General features: G+C 42.6%; 3 protein-coding genes across 4 annotated transcripts; 1 reads left to right on the top strand and 2 right to left on the bottom strand.

The window, feature by feature from the left end:
• Nucleotides 1-407: 407 nt before the first annotated feature.
• On the bottom strand, nucleotides 408-2,264 carry mrm2 (mitochondrial rRNA methyltransferase 2; the record flags this gene model as incomplete). The annotated part of the gene is made up of 2 exons (XM_079282383.1): nucleotides 408-1,443; nucleotides 1,976-2,264. 2 exons carry the CDS (start codon nucleotides 2,262-2,264, stop codon nucleotides 1,013-1,015), a joined length of 720 nt encoding a protein of 239 aa, XP_079138509.1. The 3' UTR covers nucleotides 408-1,012.
• Nucleotides 2,265-2,476: 212 nt separating this feature from the next.
• nudt1 (nudix (nucleoside diphosphate linked moiety X)-type motif 1) lies at nucleotides 2,477-6,000 on the top strand. 2 transcript variants are annotated; one of them, XM_079282673.1, is made up of 4 exons: nucleotides 2,477-2,714; nucleotides 2,798-2,961; nucleotides 3,977-4,122; nucleotides 5,509-6,000. In XM_079282673.1, exons 2-4 carry the CDS (start codon nucleotides 2,807-2,809, stop codon nucleotides 5,679-5,681), a joined length of 474 nt encoding a protein of 157 aa, XP_079138799.1. In that variant the 5' UTR covers nucleotides 2,477-2,714; nucleotides 2,798-2,806; the 3' UTR covers nucleotides 5,682-6,000. The 2 variants fall into 2 exon arrangements, with proteins under 2 accessions (XP_079138799.1, XP_079138800.1); XM_079282674.1 differs by having other exon boundaries at nucleotides 2,477-2,961.
• A 109-nt stretch (nucleotides 6,001-6,109) lies between these two features.
• snx8a (sorting nexin 8a) lies at nucleotides 6,110-15,476 on the bottom strand. Its single transcript, XM_079282675.1, has 11 exons — nucleotides 15,380-15,476; nucleotides 14,375-14,565; nucleotides 14,007-14,127; nucleotides 13,327-13,463; nucleotides 13,075-13,155; nucleotides 12,826-12,986; nucleotides 12,490-12,619; nucleotides 12,331-12,399; nucleotides 9,616-9,765; nucleotides 7,717-7,866; nucleotides 6,110-7,264 (listed from the first exon to the last, which is right to left on the bottom strand). The coding sequence occupies exons 2-11, from the start codon at nucleotides 14,513-14,515 to the stop codon at nucleotides 7,184-7,186; spliced, it is 1,221 nt and encodes a 406-aa protein (XP_079138801.1). The 5' UTR covers nucleotides 14,516-14,565; nucleotides 15,380-15,476; the 3' UTR covers nucleotides 6,110-7,183.
• Between the last annotated feature and the right edge of the window lie 329 nt (nucleotides 15,477-15,805).

A 15,805-nucleotide genomic window follows, 5' to 3' on the forward strand; every position in this document is an offset into this window, starting at 1 on the left:
ATGGAGACAAGTGGGTTGTGTGTAACAGCGCCCTCTGCTGGCTGCTTGCAGACTAGTGGTGCGCCCAGCTTTCATGAACTGGTCTGAAGCAAGCTGTTTTCATGTGTTCCGGAGCTTGTGACCACAACGTTGTCCATGAGAGTCACTGAAGCTGTTCTGTCTTTTACCAGCTATATTCTGTCCGATGAATAAACGTCTGGTTGGAGCCATCAAAAGATATCGTGTCCTGAATTAAACACAACGCAACGGAGAGTACGCAACTGCTACACGAGTCAAAGAAAAACAATTACACATGCCACTGCAGACAATGTTGTATTAAAGCCATTCAGTCAGTCCCTTCATAGATCTCTGTGACATCAAATATACGAGTTGTGTCTTCTACAATGCAGCTTTGATAGAAAGCATCCTTTTATTCCAGCACCAGAATCATATCAGTGTGAGAAGACAATAAATAGTACTTTTGTGTCCAACACCGTGATTTAAAGAAGACTCGTGAGAGGAAATCTGTCAACTGGCACAGGAAACGGACATCTCTGCACTGTCAGAGAGCAGAGCCCGACAACACTCGCGGCGTGCCAAGATTCCGTATCGACCCACTTCCCATTCGTCATGCTGTATGTGACTCTGTATTGGCTCGTCCCTTCATAAGCTCTCGATGAGAGAATGATTACATATTTCTACATGGCTGGCAGTGCAAATTATTAGCAGAAGCAGAACTGGAAAATGACTTTCTGTAACAAAGCAAATACCGGAGTGACTGCGTAGAACAAACACTGAGGGGCGAACAATAACTTCAGAGAAAACGGGGCTTTTGAGGAATACCACACTGATGATTCTCGCATAAGTTTGCATGTTACTGGTTCACTGCTGCCGCTGTGTTGCGTTTGCAGGGATAGAAATCAGCATCCAGCAGCGAGCGATGCGCCTGCAGCTGTGAGCCTCACCGGTGCCTCAACAGTGCCACCTTTTGATCAAAGATATTTAGTAAGCCTCTTCTTCATGTTCCTGGTGATCATTTTGCTGCCTTTCTGTACATTCGAGCGAGGAAATACCTCTCAGCTGACTCCTTCCTGCTGGCGTTGGGCTTTAAAGTCTGAACCTTACCGAACACACTCGAGAGCTTCTCCTGGAGTTCGTGAGCGAGGATCCCGTCCCAGTATTTACAAACCAGGGAGCCCCCCGGCTGTAAAACCCTCTCAGCCATGTCTATCAAAGACAAACACATTGTGACGAGTTTCTCGTGGTCCATCTCCCGGAAACCGCTGGCGTTGGGCGCCATGTCACTCAGGATGACGTGGGCCCGGCCGCCGGGGAGCAGCTCCAGCAGCTTGGCGTGCGTGACGGGGTCGGTGACGTCGTGGCTGGACAGGAAGTGGGCACCGTCTAGCAGTGGTATGTTCAGCAGGTCTATGCCGACCACCGTACCATGTGGTAGCGCCGGATCTAGGACGCAAGAAAACCTGTCAGCTGTAACGTAGATACTTCTGTGTGTACGTGAGAGTGTTATTTGGCTTTCTTCCATCAGATTTAATGAATCCCAGGCTGACAAAGCAATGTGGCTAATTATAATATAGTATTACCTCCCTGCTACCCGTCACTTCTTTCCCTGTCTAAACAAATACAGTGATGCTTTATGAATAAAACTTGTAAAATGAGTCTCATTGCTGTACATTATTATTTATTGATTATTTTTCAGCAGAAATAATATTTATACAATGTATAACAAACTGCTTACTTGTACCACAATAACACATCATGTCTTACATGTAAAGTATTACGTAAACAGACGTAGCCTACTGAGTAAAACATATAATAAGTGTACTTGTAATGTTAATGTGGTGCAAAATGACCACATCCTCCAGGACCACTAATGATAAATAATGATCAAACTGCTTTATTTAGGCCTTTCCATCCACACAGGGCTGCAGTCAGGAGGGTATTTTAAATGTCTGTGGACCCGTCTCACCCCCCTCACCTGTCCCGGCTGAGTTGACCCTCTGGACGGCCACCTGGCTCCAGGCTCCGGGTGCAGCTCCGCAGTCCACCACACTGCATCCCGGCTGCAGGAGCCTGAACTTGTCATCTATCTCCAGCAGCTTGAAGGCGCTTCTGCACCGGAAGTGTTGTGCGTGGGAAGCTTTGACATACGGGTCTTTGAGCTGCCGCTGCAGCCACCGCTGCTCGGCGGGACTTTTCCCCGTTAACTTCTTCATTAAACTCCACGAGGAGTGGAGGGGTCTCCTCTGGAGGGACACGCACCACATTACTGTGTTTACTGCGGTCAATGGTACAGGGTGCATGTGTAACGTGTGGTAAACTGCGCCTGCGTGCAAATGCAACTCCCCATTGGCTCAATACTGTGCGTCATTCGTATATGTCCCCTTACTACAAAAACGTTAACAACAGTAGTTCCTATCCGGGACAGTCATGTTTCACGTCTCTGTTTTTAAAATGGGTTTGACTGGAGGACACGTTAGTCCGGTACAGTTTCTAGTCGGACATACTTTAAGGTAACACGCCTCATTCAAATGATGGGACTCGTGGTTCAAATCTGACGTTGATCAGACCAATCCGCGCTCCCACACGTCAGCGCGTCACGTGACGACGTCTGCGGCGCTGCACGCGGGAGTCTTTCAACGTGCAGTCTTGTTTCTATACAACATATATATTCTTCTGCTGTCTTCTTCTGGGCCCACAGAGCAGAATTTGAACAGGTGAGGAGGACTGAGCTCATACAGTACATTAACATCAGACCACGTTGCGTCAGGCTTTGTTGACATTGTGTTAACTGGACCAGACAGGTGAGATGTTGAGCTCCAGCAAGCTGCTGACCCTGGTGCTGGTGGTCCAGCCGGGCAGAGTGCTGCTCGGCATGAAGAAGAGAGGATTTGGGGCTGGGAAGTGGAACGGGTTTGGAGGCAAAGTTCAGCCTGGAGAAACTATTGAGGATGGTGCAAGAAGGTAAAAACTGTCTCCAGTTGTTGTTGTTGTTGTTGTTGTTGTTGTTGTTGTTGTTGTTACGATGCAGTGCACAGGTTTGACAGGTAAGCAAAGTCTGAATGAAAACAAGCTATACAACAGAAACTTCTATATGTATTCGTCCTTTAAAAAAGTATGAAAAACAAAGTATTACTTTCAATTATGTGTTTTCTTATAGATTTAATTGATTTCACAATCAACTTTTCAGCTGCATTACATCATGCCAACTTGATTTTCTCATGTGTATTTTATATTCTCATAAAATACAACTGTTGTATAACTTGTGTAACAGACTATCATAAGTTTGCATCATGTAACTTGTGATCCATACAGCTGACTGCCTGCACACATGTCCTCTTCTTCTGCGTGTTGGATAACAAGTACCTATTGTATGTTCACATGTTCTGTGCCTTAAGGATAACACGTATGCACCTGTGTGTCTGTTGTTGCACAGATAAAGCACTTCTTATACTTCTTTAACGGCACGGCCTGCACGGGATGAAACAGGCCCCCAAAATCATTTTTTCCATCACACAGCACATGCAGTGACAGCGTTCAAGTGTTAAAGGGGGGAGGCTGGAATAATCATTTAAAAATGTGAGTTTGTGTAGTTTGCAAGCTCGGCAGAATAAATGAATGTTGAGTCCGGATGACGGTGTGGATCAGCAGGACGTTTGCTTCAGAGCTAAAGGAAGGAAACCCTGAAGGCCAAGATGTTTGCTCTCAGATATAGAAAGAGACCTGCTCTGTGTGAAGAATACAGGCAGGATAAATAAATCAGGAACATCTCAAGCCAGCGTTGGTGTTCGGAAGCAAGAGACCAGTCCTTCCTCTTCGTATCGGTGAAGATACTTTATACTGTTCAGCTAAGATGTCCGGTCTGGAAAACACCGATTTTAGCACTTTACCTGCTTTTAGTGTCTGTGTGAAGTCTACTGTGAGTTCACGTTTTAAAATCCACCTCATCAAATATTCATTTGATGTTTTTCATTTTCAGAGAGCTGCTGGAAGAAAGCGGGCTGACGGTGGACGCTCTCGAGAAGGTCGGAAACATCAAATTTGAATTTGTCGGTGAAACGCAGCTGCTCGACGTCCACGTTTTCAGAGCCGACGCTTATGACGGAGAACCGACGGAGTCAGAAGGTTGTATGATTTTCTACTGCACCACACGGAACTGTGGAGAAAGACGGTCGTGTTAAAATCGCATCATTTCTTTTCAGGGTTTTGTGTTTCATGAAAAGTGAGAATAAATATTATGGATCAGTGGAGCTAGAAAACAGCTCTATGAGATTCACACAGCATCGGTTTTAAAACGCTTAGAAAATAGAAGTGCCCTTTATTACCATGAAATGGAACATCTGTGGAGTTGTACATAATTTCACGTTGCTGATGTGTAAAGAAAAACATGTGATCCTGCAGAAAAACAATCTTTTCACTTTTGGTTCCCCTTAATCATGACTTCCAGTTCAGCACTTGGCACTACTTTGTCCTTAAAGTTGAAATAATGAGACCTTCTGAGAATCGAAACAGTTTTCGGATCAACTTTTAAAACCACATTGACCGCAGCGATCCGTCTAAGTAAACTGATTGAAACACTTCTCACAGACGTGCCAGTGAGCAGGGAGAGCGCATCAGTTAAGAGGAGGAGTCTTTGAGAATGTGCTCTCAGAGGTTTAAAAGACTGGAAATACACAAAGGGATGAAGAGGCCCCCAGCAGAAGGAATGCAGAGAGACCTGAAGGGTTTCCTGAGAGTTCAGTCAAAAGTCAACTGGGGGAAGTTTAGAGACACACAGCAGAGTGCAGCACTCGACCAAAGAGTCTGGAGGCCATACAGCCACGGGGCCCAGAGACAAACGGAGGGAAAAGCAGATGTGCTGAAGTTAGTGGAAAGAAAGAATGTAGAGGTGTTGACACCGATTTCACAAGAGACGACTCTAGCCAGGTTCATCCTGAAAGGCTTCTACCCGGAACCATTTGCTTCTGAAGAACCCTTTTTTGAATAAATGGTTCTTCAAGGATTGTTGAAAACATGAGTGTGTTAAAGGGGAACGATCCACAATCCAGCCTGCAAGCCCCCCAAAAAACTGTGATTGTGAATGATTGTAGTGGGTTCAGCTGCACCACATCAGCCCTTGGGAGGGTTCTGGATGAAACCCTTGGAATAAAAAGGGTTCTGAATAGATCCCCCTGTGTGGGTTCTGGATGAAACCCTTGGAATAAAAAGGGTTCTGAATAGATCCCCCTGTGTGGGTTCTGGATGAAACCCTTGGAATTTAAACAGGGTGTAGTTAGCACCCTGAGAAGGTGGAAAGGTTCTGGACCATTACACCTTTGAGGAGTTCTCTATAGAACCAGATGTATCTAGGTTTAACCCTTTCTGTTGGGTTTTAGGTGTAACCCTCTGACAGGGTTCCAGGTGGGACCTTTATGAAATGTTTTTCCTTGTGTAGAACAGATAAGGTCGTGTCAGATGATAAAATGGGTTTAATTCTTAGGTCTACTAATGTTGTCCTCTTTTGTCTTCTAGAAATGCGGCCTCAGTGGTTCGATTGTGACCAAATTCCTTTCAGTCAAATGTGGGCCGACGACATCCTGTGGTTCCCGCTGATGCTCCAGAAGAAGAAATTTGTCGGATACTTTAAGTTCCAGGGTCACGATGTGATCCTCGGCCACAAACTGGAAGAGGTGGAGGAACTGTGAGAAGACCTGCGTTTCAGAGGACATTTATGAGTGTGACAAAGAAAACCATCGGCCTTCACCAGTTCTTCCTCAAATGCAAAAGTAATCCCGCTGTTCAGTGTTTGTTGTGGGAGGAAACGGTTCACATGGAGTGTGTTTACATGTGAAATGACACATTGAGATTTAACTCTTTGTTTTCTGTTACACTTCAGATGAATAAAAATCAATCAAAGCAGAATTACACTGACAGAAATATCCGTTCTGTGATTTTATTTTCAGGATAATTGATTTAACACAATTCAACAAGGACTTGTTCAATAAAATATTTACAATATCTACAGTAATCATTTTATTGGATTTCATATTGTGTGCAGGTTAGTTATATGATTCCAGATGAATTTCTTTTGCACGCTATCACAGTTTCTTCATGAAACAAAAGTCGATCTATGTGCACATTTCCTGATTTGCATGTTGTCATGTTCAACAGTCAGTTCGGTGTATTTGAGATGATATCAGTTTGTGAGGTAACAGCACATATACGGCAACTTGTTCCTTTTGATTTTATTATTTAGAAAAATACATAAAGTTCTGATAAACTATACATGTGCAGACATAAAGGTGCATGATTGTTTTCATGCCAAATGTCTGAGTAGCAAAGCAACAGCCAGATCTTGTTTTTCCTGATAAGTTAGAAAATAGCCTCCATCTACAATGTGACATGGTCAAAAAGTGCTGATTATTAAACATCTAAATTCACACTGCATGATTTATGCACCGCTGTGAGGATTTATATAATTTCCCTTTGGTAGTAAATCAATATCTTATAGTGTTATTGACATTATGCCACTAGAGCTAAAGGTTGTCATTTTTAAATCTGTGTTTACTCTGTGTAGTATTGTACTTGGAGCATCGGCCTTTCAAAGTAGCTTATGAAATAAAACTGGGAGTCAATTTAAGCAGAGGAAGCAAATATGTTGCTTTACAAAAAAGTAAACAATGTAAAAGTAAGATAAATGCCAAAATTGTCCATAAAACATAAAACGTACGCTGCCACACATCCTCATGAACTGAAATCTGTATAAAAACACATTGGTCTGAAGTCATTCTGAAAGTAAAACCTTCATGACTGGAGATTTAAAAGAATCCCATCCTTTAATAAAGTAAAACTTGCTGTCGCTCTCTCGATGTTTCTGAACTATCTTAGTGTATAAAACTCCTCACAAGTTAGAAACAGGAGATGGACCTCATTAATATACCGTCATCCCTCACGTCTGACATTCTGACGGGTCCCTTGTAAAACAGCATTTATATTTCCTCATCTAGCATGGCATTAAATGGACCCACATGGTTGATGATCAAAACCCCCCAAAAATAAGATGAGAAACCATTTACATAAAAAGAAATACTCTTGTTGAATGGAATGTAAAGTGTGTAAAAGAAGACGTCTCTTCAGCTCACAGAGCAAGTTATTTTGCAGTTTGTGATCCTCGGCGGCGGCAGTGGTTCTCTGCTGCGTTTAGGTTTCAGGTGAGAGGTTTCAATCCGTTATTTCCACCAAAGAGACATCCGAGCTTTGGCTGGAGTTCATTCCACACCGCTCCCATCTGGAAAGAAAGCAAAAAGCCACTTCTCTTTACCGACATTTCCTCGAAACTCATCATACTAATATAATCTCAAGCATTCAAAAGATTACTTGTAGTGGTTCGCAAGTTATCCTTTTCAGGAAGCATCTAAGTTCAAGTACCTACAGAAACCCTCTCAAAATGTTGCCATATTGGAATTTGAGTAAAAAAGATGAGGTGCAGATAAAAAAAACACCCAACCACAGAAATACATACTGTGTGCTTTATTTGATTTTAAAACAGGAGGAGGTGTATGAGAGGTTCACTTGTTCCTGTGGAATGAAAGTCAGCTCAAAGCTACAGAAGGAGAGGGTTTCTTTGCAGTGATACCATCCACCATTATTCGTTATTTTGTTGGACTTTAAAAGCCAATTTAAAAGTGATTTGACCCTGAAGGGTCTGTAGAGAAATGAATTCCAGACAAGCAGCCTCACCTCTCTGTGTCCTTGGACCTGGGAGTTAACGAAAGCCCCCAGAATGTGGGATGTGATTGGGAGGTAGATGAAGATGAGCTGTGTCTCTTGGTGGAGGCAGAACAGGGAGAAGTAGTTACGCAGCTCCATGGTCTGAATGGCGTTTTCTTGCTATTAACAGAGTAATGAAAAAGGAACTCCGTGACATCAGCACCACTTATCAAATGATGAGTGATGAAAAAAAGACATTTTCCTCAAACGATACCAGAGATGAGGCTGATGAAGCTCTGCTCAAACAGGGCGATGCCCATCAATCATTCCATTGGGTCATTAATTGGCTCCACGTCATCACCGACTCACTCTCCCTCACTGACACCAACACAGCTGTCTGTCACTGACGAAGAAGCCTTGTGGAAGCTTGCAGTCACAGTTGTAGGACTGAGCAGATATTCAAAATGAAAAGCCAGGATGCATTCATCTCAGCATATTACTCTTCTATTATTAAAATGCCAACGGCCACTTCAGTCCGACTAGAAACCTCAGACGTCCATGAGAAGATGAATCCTCTGGTGATCCCCTGGCTCTTTCTCCAGTATCACATTTGTGTTTTTTTATGAAATGTCTCAATAACCATTAGATATATTTACATTTGGTACACACGATCATATTTCCCTCAGGATGATTTGTAATAACTTTGGTGAGCTTTGTGACCAAAAAGCCGACCTGATAAACTCGTGACATCCCCGTCGACCTCAGCTGTACTTTGTGCTTAGTGCTAATTAGCAGATGTTAGCATGCTAACACGCTAAACTAAGATGGTGAACATGGATGTAGTCACATCGGCATGTTAGCATTTTCATTCTGAGCATGTTAGCATGCTGATTAGCAGTTAGCTCACAGCATCGCTGTGCATGAGTACAGAGTCGTAGAGATGCTAGCTGAGATGTGCAGACATCTTTTGAATAACGCAGCACATCTAACGTTAGTTGTTGAGCAATAGTTTCCTTGTGACTCAATCGACAAACATCTACAAGTTAATGCGCAAATCTCCAAAACTCAGCAATTATTCTCTAACTGCTTTGAGGCCTAAAACAGACTTACGGCAGCTTTTATTTGATAAAAACAAAATGTTGCTCATTTCGGCAGCATATCAAACACTCTGTCTGTGATAATGATGTAATAATCTACACACTTGAGTCACTGAATCTCAGCTAATAACTGACAGAACAGTCCTCTGGGCCCAGACTGAAGGTACATTGGTCAGAAAACTGCCAACGTTCACTCTTTAAACTCATGATGCAGATACGTCAAACACTCACAAACCACACTGACTAAGAGGAACGACAGTCACGAGATGAAAACCAACAGCAGTATCCAGCAACAGTGACACAATGATGATTGGCATTGTTTGAAATGGTCACTTGGTTCATTCAAATGTATTATTCATGAAGTAATATCATTGCATCAGCCTCCTCACAATGACTTTTTCAACAGAATTTGTATTTTTGTTGTTGATTTAATTTCTCAACCTGGAAAATATGAAACAGTGTGAGCATTTTAAACTGTATATAGAAACTAACACTGGGAAGGAGAGGTCTGTATCTCAGCCGATCATTTTTAAAATATTGATTTTATCTGAATTTTATACTCTTTATATTTTATAACTTTTTCTGCTTCATGTGCCACTGAGCAACTTGCTTTCTAATGAACACTGGATCCAGTTCTCTTTACACATCCATGGTTTAAACATGCATGTATTTGAGTTTTGGCTGGTGTAGTATGAGGAGGTTTGTGTGTGTATTAGCAACAGATACCCCCGGGCCAATGTAGCATCTTGCTTATCTACTACTGAACTAACACAGTGTGCTATCAATCAGGAAGCATCCCGACGGTCTAAAAGCGTGGAAAGAGATCGGCCACCTGAACGATCCGTGACTCCAGCTGCTCCACAGACGCCTGCTCTTTGGGCTGCACCGTGGCGCTCATCATCTGCCTCTTCATCATGCCGTACTTGTGCAGAGCTCTCTGGTGCTCGTGGAGCACGCCTTTCTCGTGCCGCTCGCAGAGGTCCTAGAGAAAGAACACACGAAGCTCATGTCTCTCAAAATGGCACGGTTATATAATACACAACAGCCAAGGACGACAGGAGAATTGTTTGTACAAATTATGACATTACCATATGACAGTTAATAGAGGCTATAGAAAACGCCACTTCATCTGCCCACCAGTGCCCTTGTTTAATCTCTGCAAACCACCCACTACTAAGAGCTACGGCTCCAGGTGAGATGAAAAAACAGGGTGCATTGTTGTTAAATGACTCATTGCATAATGTCCTGAACTAGAAAAAGCATTTCCTGCTGAAAATGCGTTGGAATGCTGAAAACTGAAATGAATCTCAAAAACATTGCTGAAAATAGATATCCAATTCAAAAACAAATTGCAAAAAGCTTAATAATTCAAAGAGTTTAAAGATTACAAATATGAAAAGTCATATCACACCTCTCCTGAAAGAGCTGAACATTTTGATATTTGAACAGTTTCTGTGACTTAAAAAAATTCATCAGTGGTGATATTTGTAGTAGTATAGGTTTTAGTACAAGTATTATTCGTAGAAGTATTAGTAGCATTAGAATAAGTACTAGTAGTAGTGATATTTGTAGTCGTAGTAGAAGTTGTAGTTGTAGTAGAAGTATTATTAGAAGTAGAAGTATTAGTAATTAGAAGAAGTAGTAGAAGACGTAGTATCAGCAGTCATAGTAACAGCTGTAGTATTGGTCGTAGTATTTAATATCACAGTAGTAGTAGTAGTAGTAATAGTAATGGCAGTAGAAGATGTAGCAGTAGTAGTAGTACTAGTAGCAGTCGTACTAATAGCTGTAGTAGTATTACTACTTTTAGTAGCATGAATAGCAGTAGTAGTAGTAGCAGTTGTCGTATAAGTAATAGTAGTAGTGGTAGTAATAGCAGTAGTGGTAGTAATAATATTGATGGTAGCAGTAGTAGCAGTAATAGTAGCAACAGCAAAAGTTATAGTCGAAGTAGTAATACTATATTAGCAGCAGCAGTAGTAGTTGTTGCAGTATTAGTAAGAGCATTCATTTTTTTAACAAAAAAGCCAAATTTTGAGCTTGTTTAAATACAGTTAATCCATGGGGCTTTTATTTTGAAAGGGTGGTGCTGGGTGGGGGAGAGGAGACATAATCATAATGTCTGACACACATGAACAGAGGTTATTAAATGCCTGGCTTCATCACAAGCATTTCAATTAGAATTCACTCTTTGGGGCTTTTATTTTGAAATGGGGTGTGTGTGGGGGGGGGTCCTCTAAAAGTCTCTAAGACCTGAATGACTGTATGAGAGAGAGACATAGACAGGGAGAGAGAGAGAAGAAAGAATTAGTGAGAGAGAGAGAATAAAGAATTAGTGAGAGAGAGAGAAGAAAGAATTAGTGAGAGAGAGAGAAGAAAGAATTTGTGAGAGAGAGAGAGGAAAGAATTTGTGTGAGAGAGAGAGAGAGGAAAGAATTTGTGAGAGAGAGAGAGAAGAAAGAATTTGTGTGAGAGAGAGAGAGAGAGAGAGAGAGAGGAAAGAATTTGTGAGAGAGAGAGAAGAAAAAAATTGTGAGAGAGAGAGAGAAGAAAGAATTTGTGAGAGAGAGAGAGAAGAAAGAATTTGTGAGAGAGAGAGAGAAGAAAAAATTTGTGAGAGAGAGAGAGAAGAAAGACTGTATGAGAGAGAGAGAGAAGAAAGAATTTATGAGAGAGAGAGAGAGAGAAGAAAGAATGTATGAGCGAGAGAGAGAGAGAGAAGAAAGAATTTATGAGAGAGAGAGAGAGAAGAAAGAATTTATGAGAGAGAGGCAGAGAGAAGAAAGAATTTATGAGAGAGAGAGAGAGAGAGAGAAGAAAGAATGTATGAGAGAGAGAGAGAAGAAAGAATTTATGAGAGAGAGAGAGAGAGAAGAAAGAATTTATGAGAGAGAGGCAGAGAGAAGAAAGAATGTATGAGAGAGAGAGAGAGAAGAAAGAATTTATGAGAGAGAGAGAGAGAGAGAGAGAGAGAGAAGAAAGAATTTATGAGAGAGAGAGAGAGAGAGAGAGAGAAGAAAGAATTTATGAGAGAGAGAGAGAGAGAAGAAAGAATTTATGAGAGAGAGAGAGAGAAGAAAGAATGTATGAGAGAGAGAGAGAGAAGAAAGAATATTTATGAGAGAGAGAGAGAAGAAAGAATTTGTGAGAGAGAGAGAGAGAGAGATAAGAAAGAATTTGTGAGAGAGAGGCAGAGAGAGGCAGAGAGAGAGAGCGAGAGAGAGCGAGAGAGAGGCAGAGAGAGAGAGAGAGAGAGAGAGGCTCTGATATCTCTGGAAAGACCTCTAAAGATCCCTAAGACCTGAATGACTGTATGAGAGACACAGAGAGAGAAGGAGAGGAGTGTATGTGCGAGTGTGTCTGTGAGTCACAAAACAGGAGATTGATATTTGTATTGCCTTGATGGATAAAAAGAGTTTTGCAGTGCTTCATAAAGTGAACCATCATCAGACTGCGATTAGAGATGTGCAAACGTCAGTAGAGAACCACCTGTCCATGCTCAGGTTAAAATGAGCACGACAAAAAAAAGAAAGTGAAACTGACTTACTCTGTACGACTGCAGCAAATCCAGGAAAAGATTCAGTTTTTCCACAACATCATCCTCTTCCCGTCTGCCCTGAGGACACAAAAACAAAACAACATTTATTACCCGGTGCCGGTCTCGGAAAAGCGCGGCAGAGCAGGTGGTGGGCATGAAGGGCCGTACCTGCTGAGCGGCTTTGTCAGACAGCACAGCGAACTCCACAGACAGACTCTTCAGAGCCTGACGAAGCGTCCCCCAGGTGCTTTGAGAAGAGGCCAAGGAGGGAAGAGTCGAAGCATCTGAGCCCAGAGTACTGATGAAAAAAATTAAATAAAAGAAGCATTATTAAAGGGCCAGAATGTGACATTGAGGCGTCTTAGCTGCCAAACTCATTTCAAACTAACAACTATGAAAAGACACAACAACACCGAGGATTTGGAATCTCATTTACATTTGTTTTCTCAATCCAAAACATCTGGATTGCAGAGAAAGACTTTATACCCACAGTAATAAAATTACCTGAGCTCTCTGCCAAACATGAGGAGATCAGTTGCATTCTCCTTAGAGCGCTCTGCCATCTTCTCAGCTCTGTCCCGCAGCTTCTGGAAGCTGTTGTGAATATTTCTAATCAGCTCTCTGCTTGTCGAGAACTGAGCCTGGATGTCAGCGGGGAGATATTCCTACAAAACAAATCCAATCCTTTAAAATGCAGCGGGTTGTTTGTGGAAAACGTTTTTTGTTTTTCCTCATTGCACACATGTGACAAACCTTCGCCTGGGTTGCAAGTCTGTTGGTCATGAACTCATCGCCCGTTTTCTTGTAAGTGTCGCGCAGCTTGCTCTGAACATCCTGTTTTGGGAGGACGGGGGTGAGGAGGGGGTGAGGAGCGTGTGAGTGGAAAAAGACAGTGAGTAACTGGAACAGGATGCTCCTCACTGTCAGTCATCATTACGATAACGCTTTATTGTGCAACAGCCGGTGCCACGGCACGAGGCAGCCAGTCACAATGACGCTACGTACGGAGCCGCTGAAGGCGAGGAAGGTCTTGACGAGCTCGTCCTCTGAGAAGAAGGGATGCCGTGCCACCAGGTTAATGAATCTGCCAAGAGCACGTCTCCTCCCCTCGATGAAGTCGCGCTCAGAGACGGACGTCAGCACTGTGGACGGACACCAGAGAAAACACCATGAGACCAGGACACACTATAAAAGGATTAGACAGCTGTCAAAAACAAACGTCAAATGTTTACGGTTGAGTTACCATTTGAAATAAATTAAATAATAATAAATAGAAATATCAGATGACAACTACACCTTTTGACAGGAGTACTACTGCATAAGTGAAAATAAGTTGTATAAATCTTTATGTGGCTTCATACGGAGCCGTTACATATCAGATCACTTTTTCGAAAAAAGTGCTGCTCGTCCTCTCTGCCTGAGGCTAGCCGCGCTAAGCTACTTTAGCTGCTGCTAGCATAAAACACCTGAATCTCCTACTCAACTATCCGTGGTCAGGTTGCATTGTGGGTAATGTAGGCACCAGGTTTTGAAAAGGAAAAATCATCAAGGACAAAATCCAAAGGCTCCTGGATATTTACAACTGCCTTTCAGTAAAGCGTATAAACCCAAATATTCCAAACGATGCTCTGGAAACATTAATGGGATCAGAAACAAAGGAATACATTGATGAATGTGTAACGTACCTCCCTTTAACATCCTTTTAGGCGGCAGCGCCGGCACCACTCTGTAGGCAAACCGCTGAAGCAAAACCTCGTGGAAGACATCAAAATCACTGTAGCGCCGGTAAACTGATATCTTAAAACGCTGAAGACAAAAAGCAGAGAAAGAAAATAATCAGAAAAAAAGTTTTCTGTCACAAACTTAGTTCCATAATAATAGAAGGTACATCTGTACTTTTCTTCATGTGGACTGCAAAACTCAACAAATTACACTGGAACAGGGGAAATAATTCAAAGTAAGACAAACAGGAAGAATGCTGCACCCTGTTTTCTTGTTGAGGTTATTCTAACACACTCATTTACATGCGGTGGGAGTTTACGGGACCCCTTGCCTGGCTGGTGACCTGGTACTCCACGTGTTTGAGGAACAAGCCCTTCTTCTCAGGTATGAGCTCCAAATGGACCGTGTCGCTGACCAGCAGTTTGTCCAGCGTCTGGGACATCGTCAGGACGTCCTCCTGAGCCGGCTGCATCCTCAACGCGTTCAGGTCCCTCGGCTCCCCGGGCTGAGCTTTTGGTAACTCTGCCGAGCACAAAAGCAGCTCCAACTTCTCATATTTGATTTTTTTTTTGTATGATTTAATCAATAACTCTTGAATGAACTGAATTTCCTAACTTTAAGGAACGCTGGTGTTAAAACCACTTTTCTCTTATCAACAGTGTGTCGCTCTGTTTGTCTTTATCTAGCACCGTATTGTGCATGCCGTCTGTTGTCCGTCCCTTTCTGGACATTCCAAGAGGGTCATGAATTGAATGTAATGTGCCGCGACAAAGCTTGAAAGCTTGTTCTTGCACACATGAGGAAGTGGCAGGCAGCTGGCTGCCATAGTGGCCCCACCTGAAATAACAGAGAGAGCCTTAAATAATCACAGAGGGTCGGGAATGAATCTCAAGCCGGCATAATGGCTACCTCTATGAAAACCATGAAACTCCCCCTATCATCTTCCCACTGTGGCACAGTGAAAGAATGCAACACTTGCACACAGCTCAGGCTTCCCTACCAAAATAAAACAAACAGCTGAATTTAAGTACATTTTCTTTTGTTGTAAAAGAAACTTAAAGTATGGATTGAAAGTGTATACAGTATATGAAATACTCCCAAATGACCCTCTGTTACTTTATAATCATTATGATTTTATGCTGTGTATCTAATTTAAAGAGATAAGCGGATGCATCCCAGTGGTAAACTGTCACAGAGAACTTCTGTCAGCCAATAAAAGAGTGATGACATTTCTTAACAGTCGGAGGATCGCTGAGGTTGCCCTCAGACAATCAGAGGAATCATCGAGCTACTCATTATGCAAAAGCTTTACTGCTCCGCTGTCACTGTCGCCTACCTTGTATGCAGCTCTCCAGGAGTTTGGGACTCGGTGGCTTTCCTTGCTGAGCGAGGGCGATCAAAGCGAGCGCTTTATTGAGGGAGAACTTGCTCAGGAATCTGAGGAGGACAAAGACGACGTGACGATGAAGGTCCCTGTTTCTCTGTCCGAGATTCACAATTCAAACTGTGGTTTGCATTCCTCCACGCCAAAAAAAACCCAGAAAGTGCTCGCTGGACATAAAGGGAAATTCTACTGAACCATGACAGACATAACACACTCAGATGTGTTGTGACATTAGCTTCTGTCTCAGCATGACCGGAACCAAATCTGACAGATTGTGAATAATAACGGTCTGCTAGCCTACACCCAGCTTTCACAAACCCCCTGCTGATCAGACATTACACCTGTATCTATATTATCTGCGTTGCCTAATGTAAATTT

This window comes from Melanostigma gelatinosum (genome assembly GCF_949748355.1).
Source record: "Melanostigma gelatinosum genome assembly, chromosome: 13".
NCBI lineage: Eukaryota > Metazoa > Chordata > Actinopteri > Perciformes > Zoarcidae > Melanostigma > Melanostigma gelatinosum.

Bases quoted from the DNA above. Each gene is read 5' to 3' on its own strand.
- nudt1 (XM_079282674.1), top strand. From the start codon at position 2,807: ATGTTGAGCTCCAGCAAGCTGCTGACCCTGGTGCTGGTGGTCCAGCCG. The intron at 2,962-3,976 runs GTAAAAACTGTC...TTTCATTTTCAG, and splicing joins ATTGAGGATGGTGCAAGAAG to AGAGCTGCTGGAAGAAAGCG. The intron at 4,123-5,508 runs GTTGTATGATTT...TTTGTCTTCTAG, and splicing joins AGAACCGACGGAGTCAGAAG to AAATGCGGCCTCAGTGGTTC.
- snx8a (XM_079282675.1), bottom strand. From the start codon at position 14,515: ATGCAGCCGGCTCAGGAGGACGTCCTGACGATGTCCCAGACGCTGGAC. The intron at 13,464-14,006 runs GTACGTTACACA...GTCCGTCCACAG, and splicing joins TAAAAGGATGTTAAAGGGAG to TGCTGACGTCCGTCTCTGAG. The intron at 13,156-13,326 runs GTACGTAGCGTC...CTCCCAAAACAG, and splicing joins TCCTCGCCTTCAGCGGCTCC to GATGTTCAGAGCAAGCTGCG.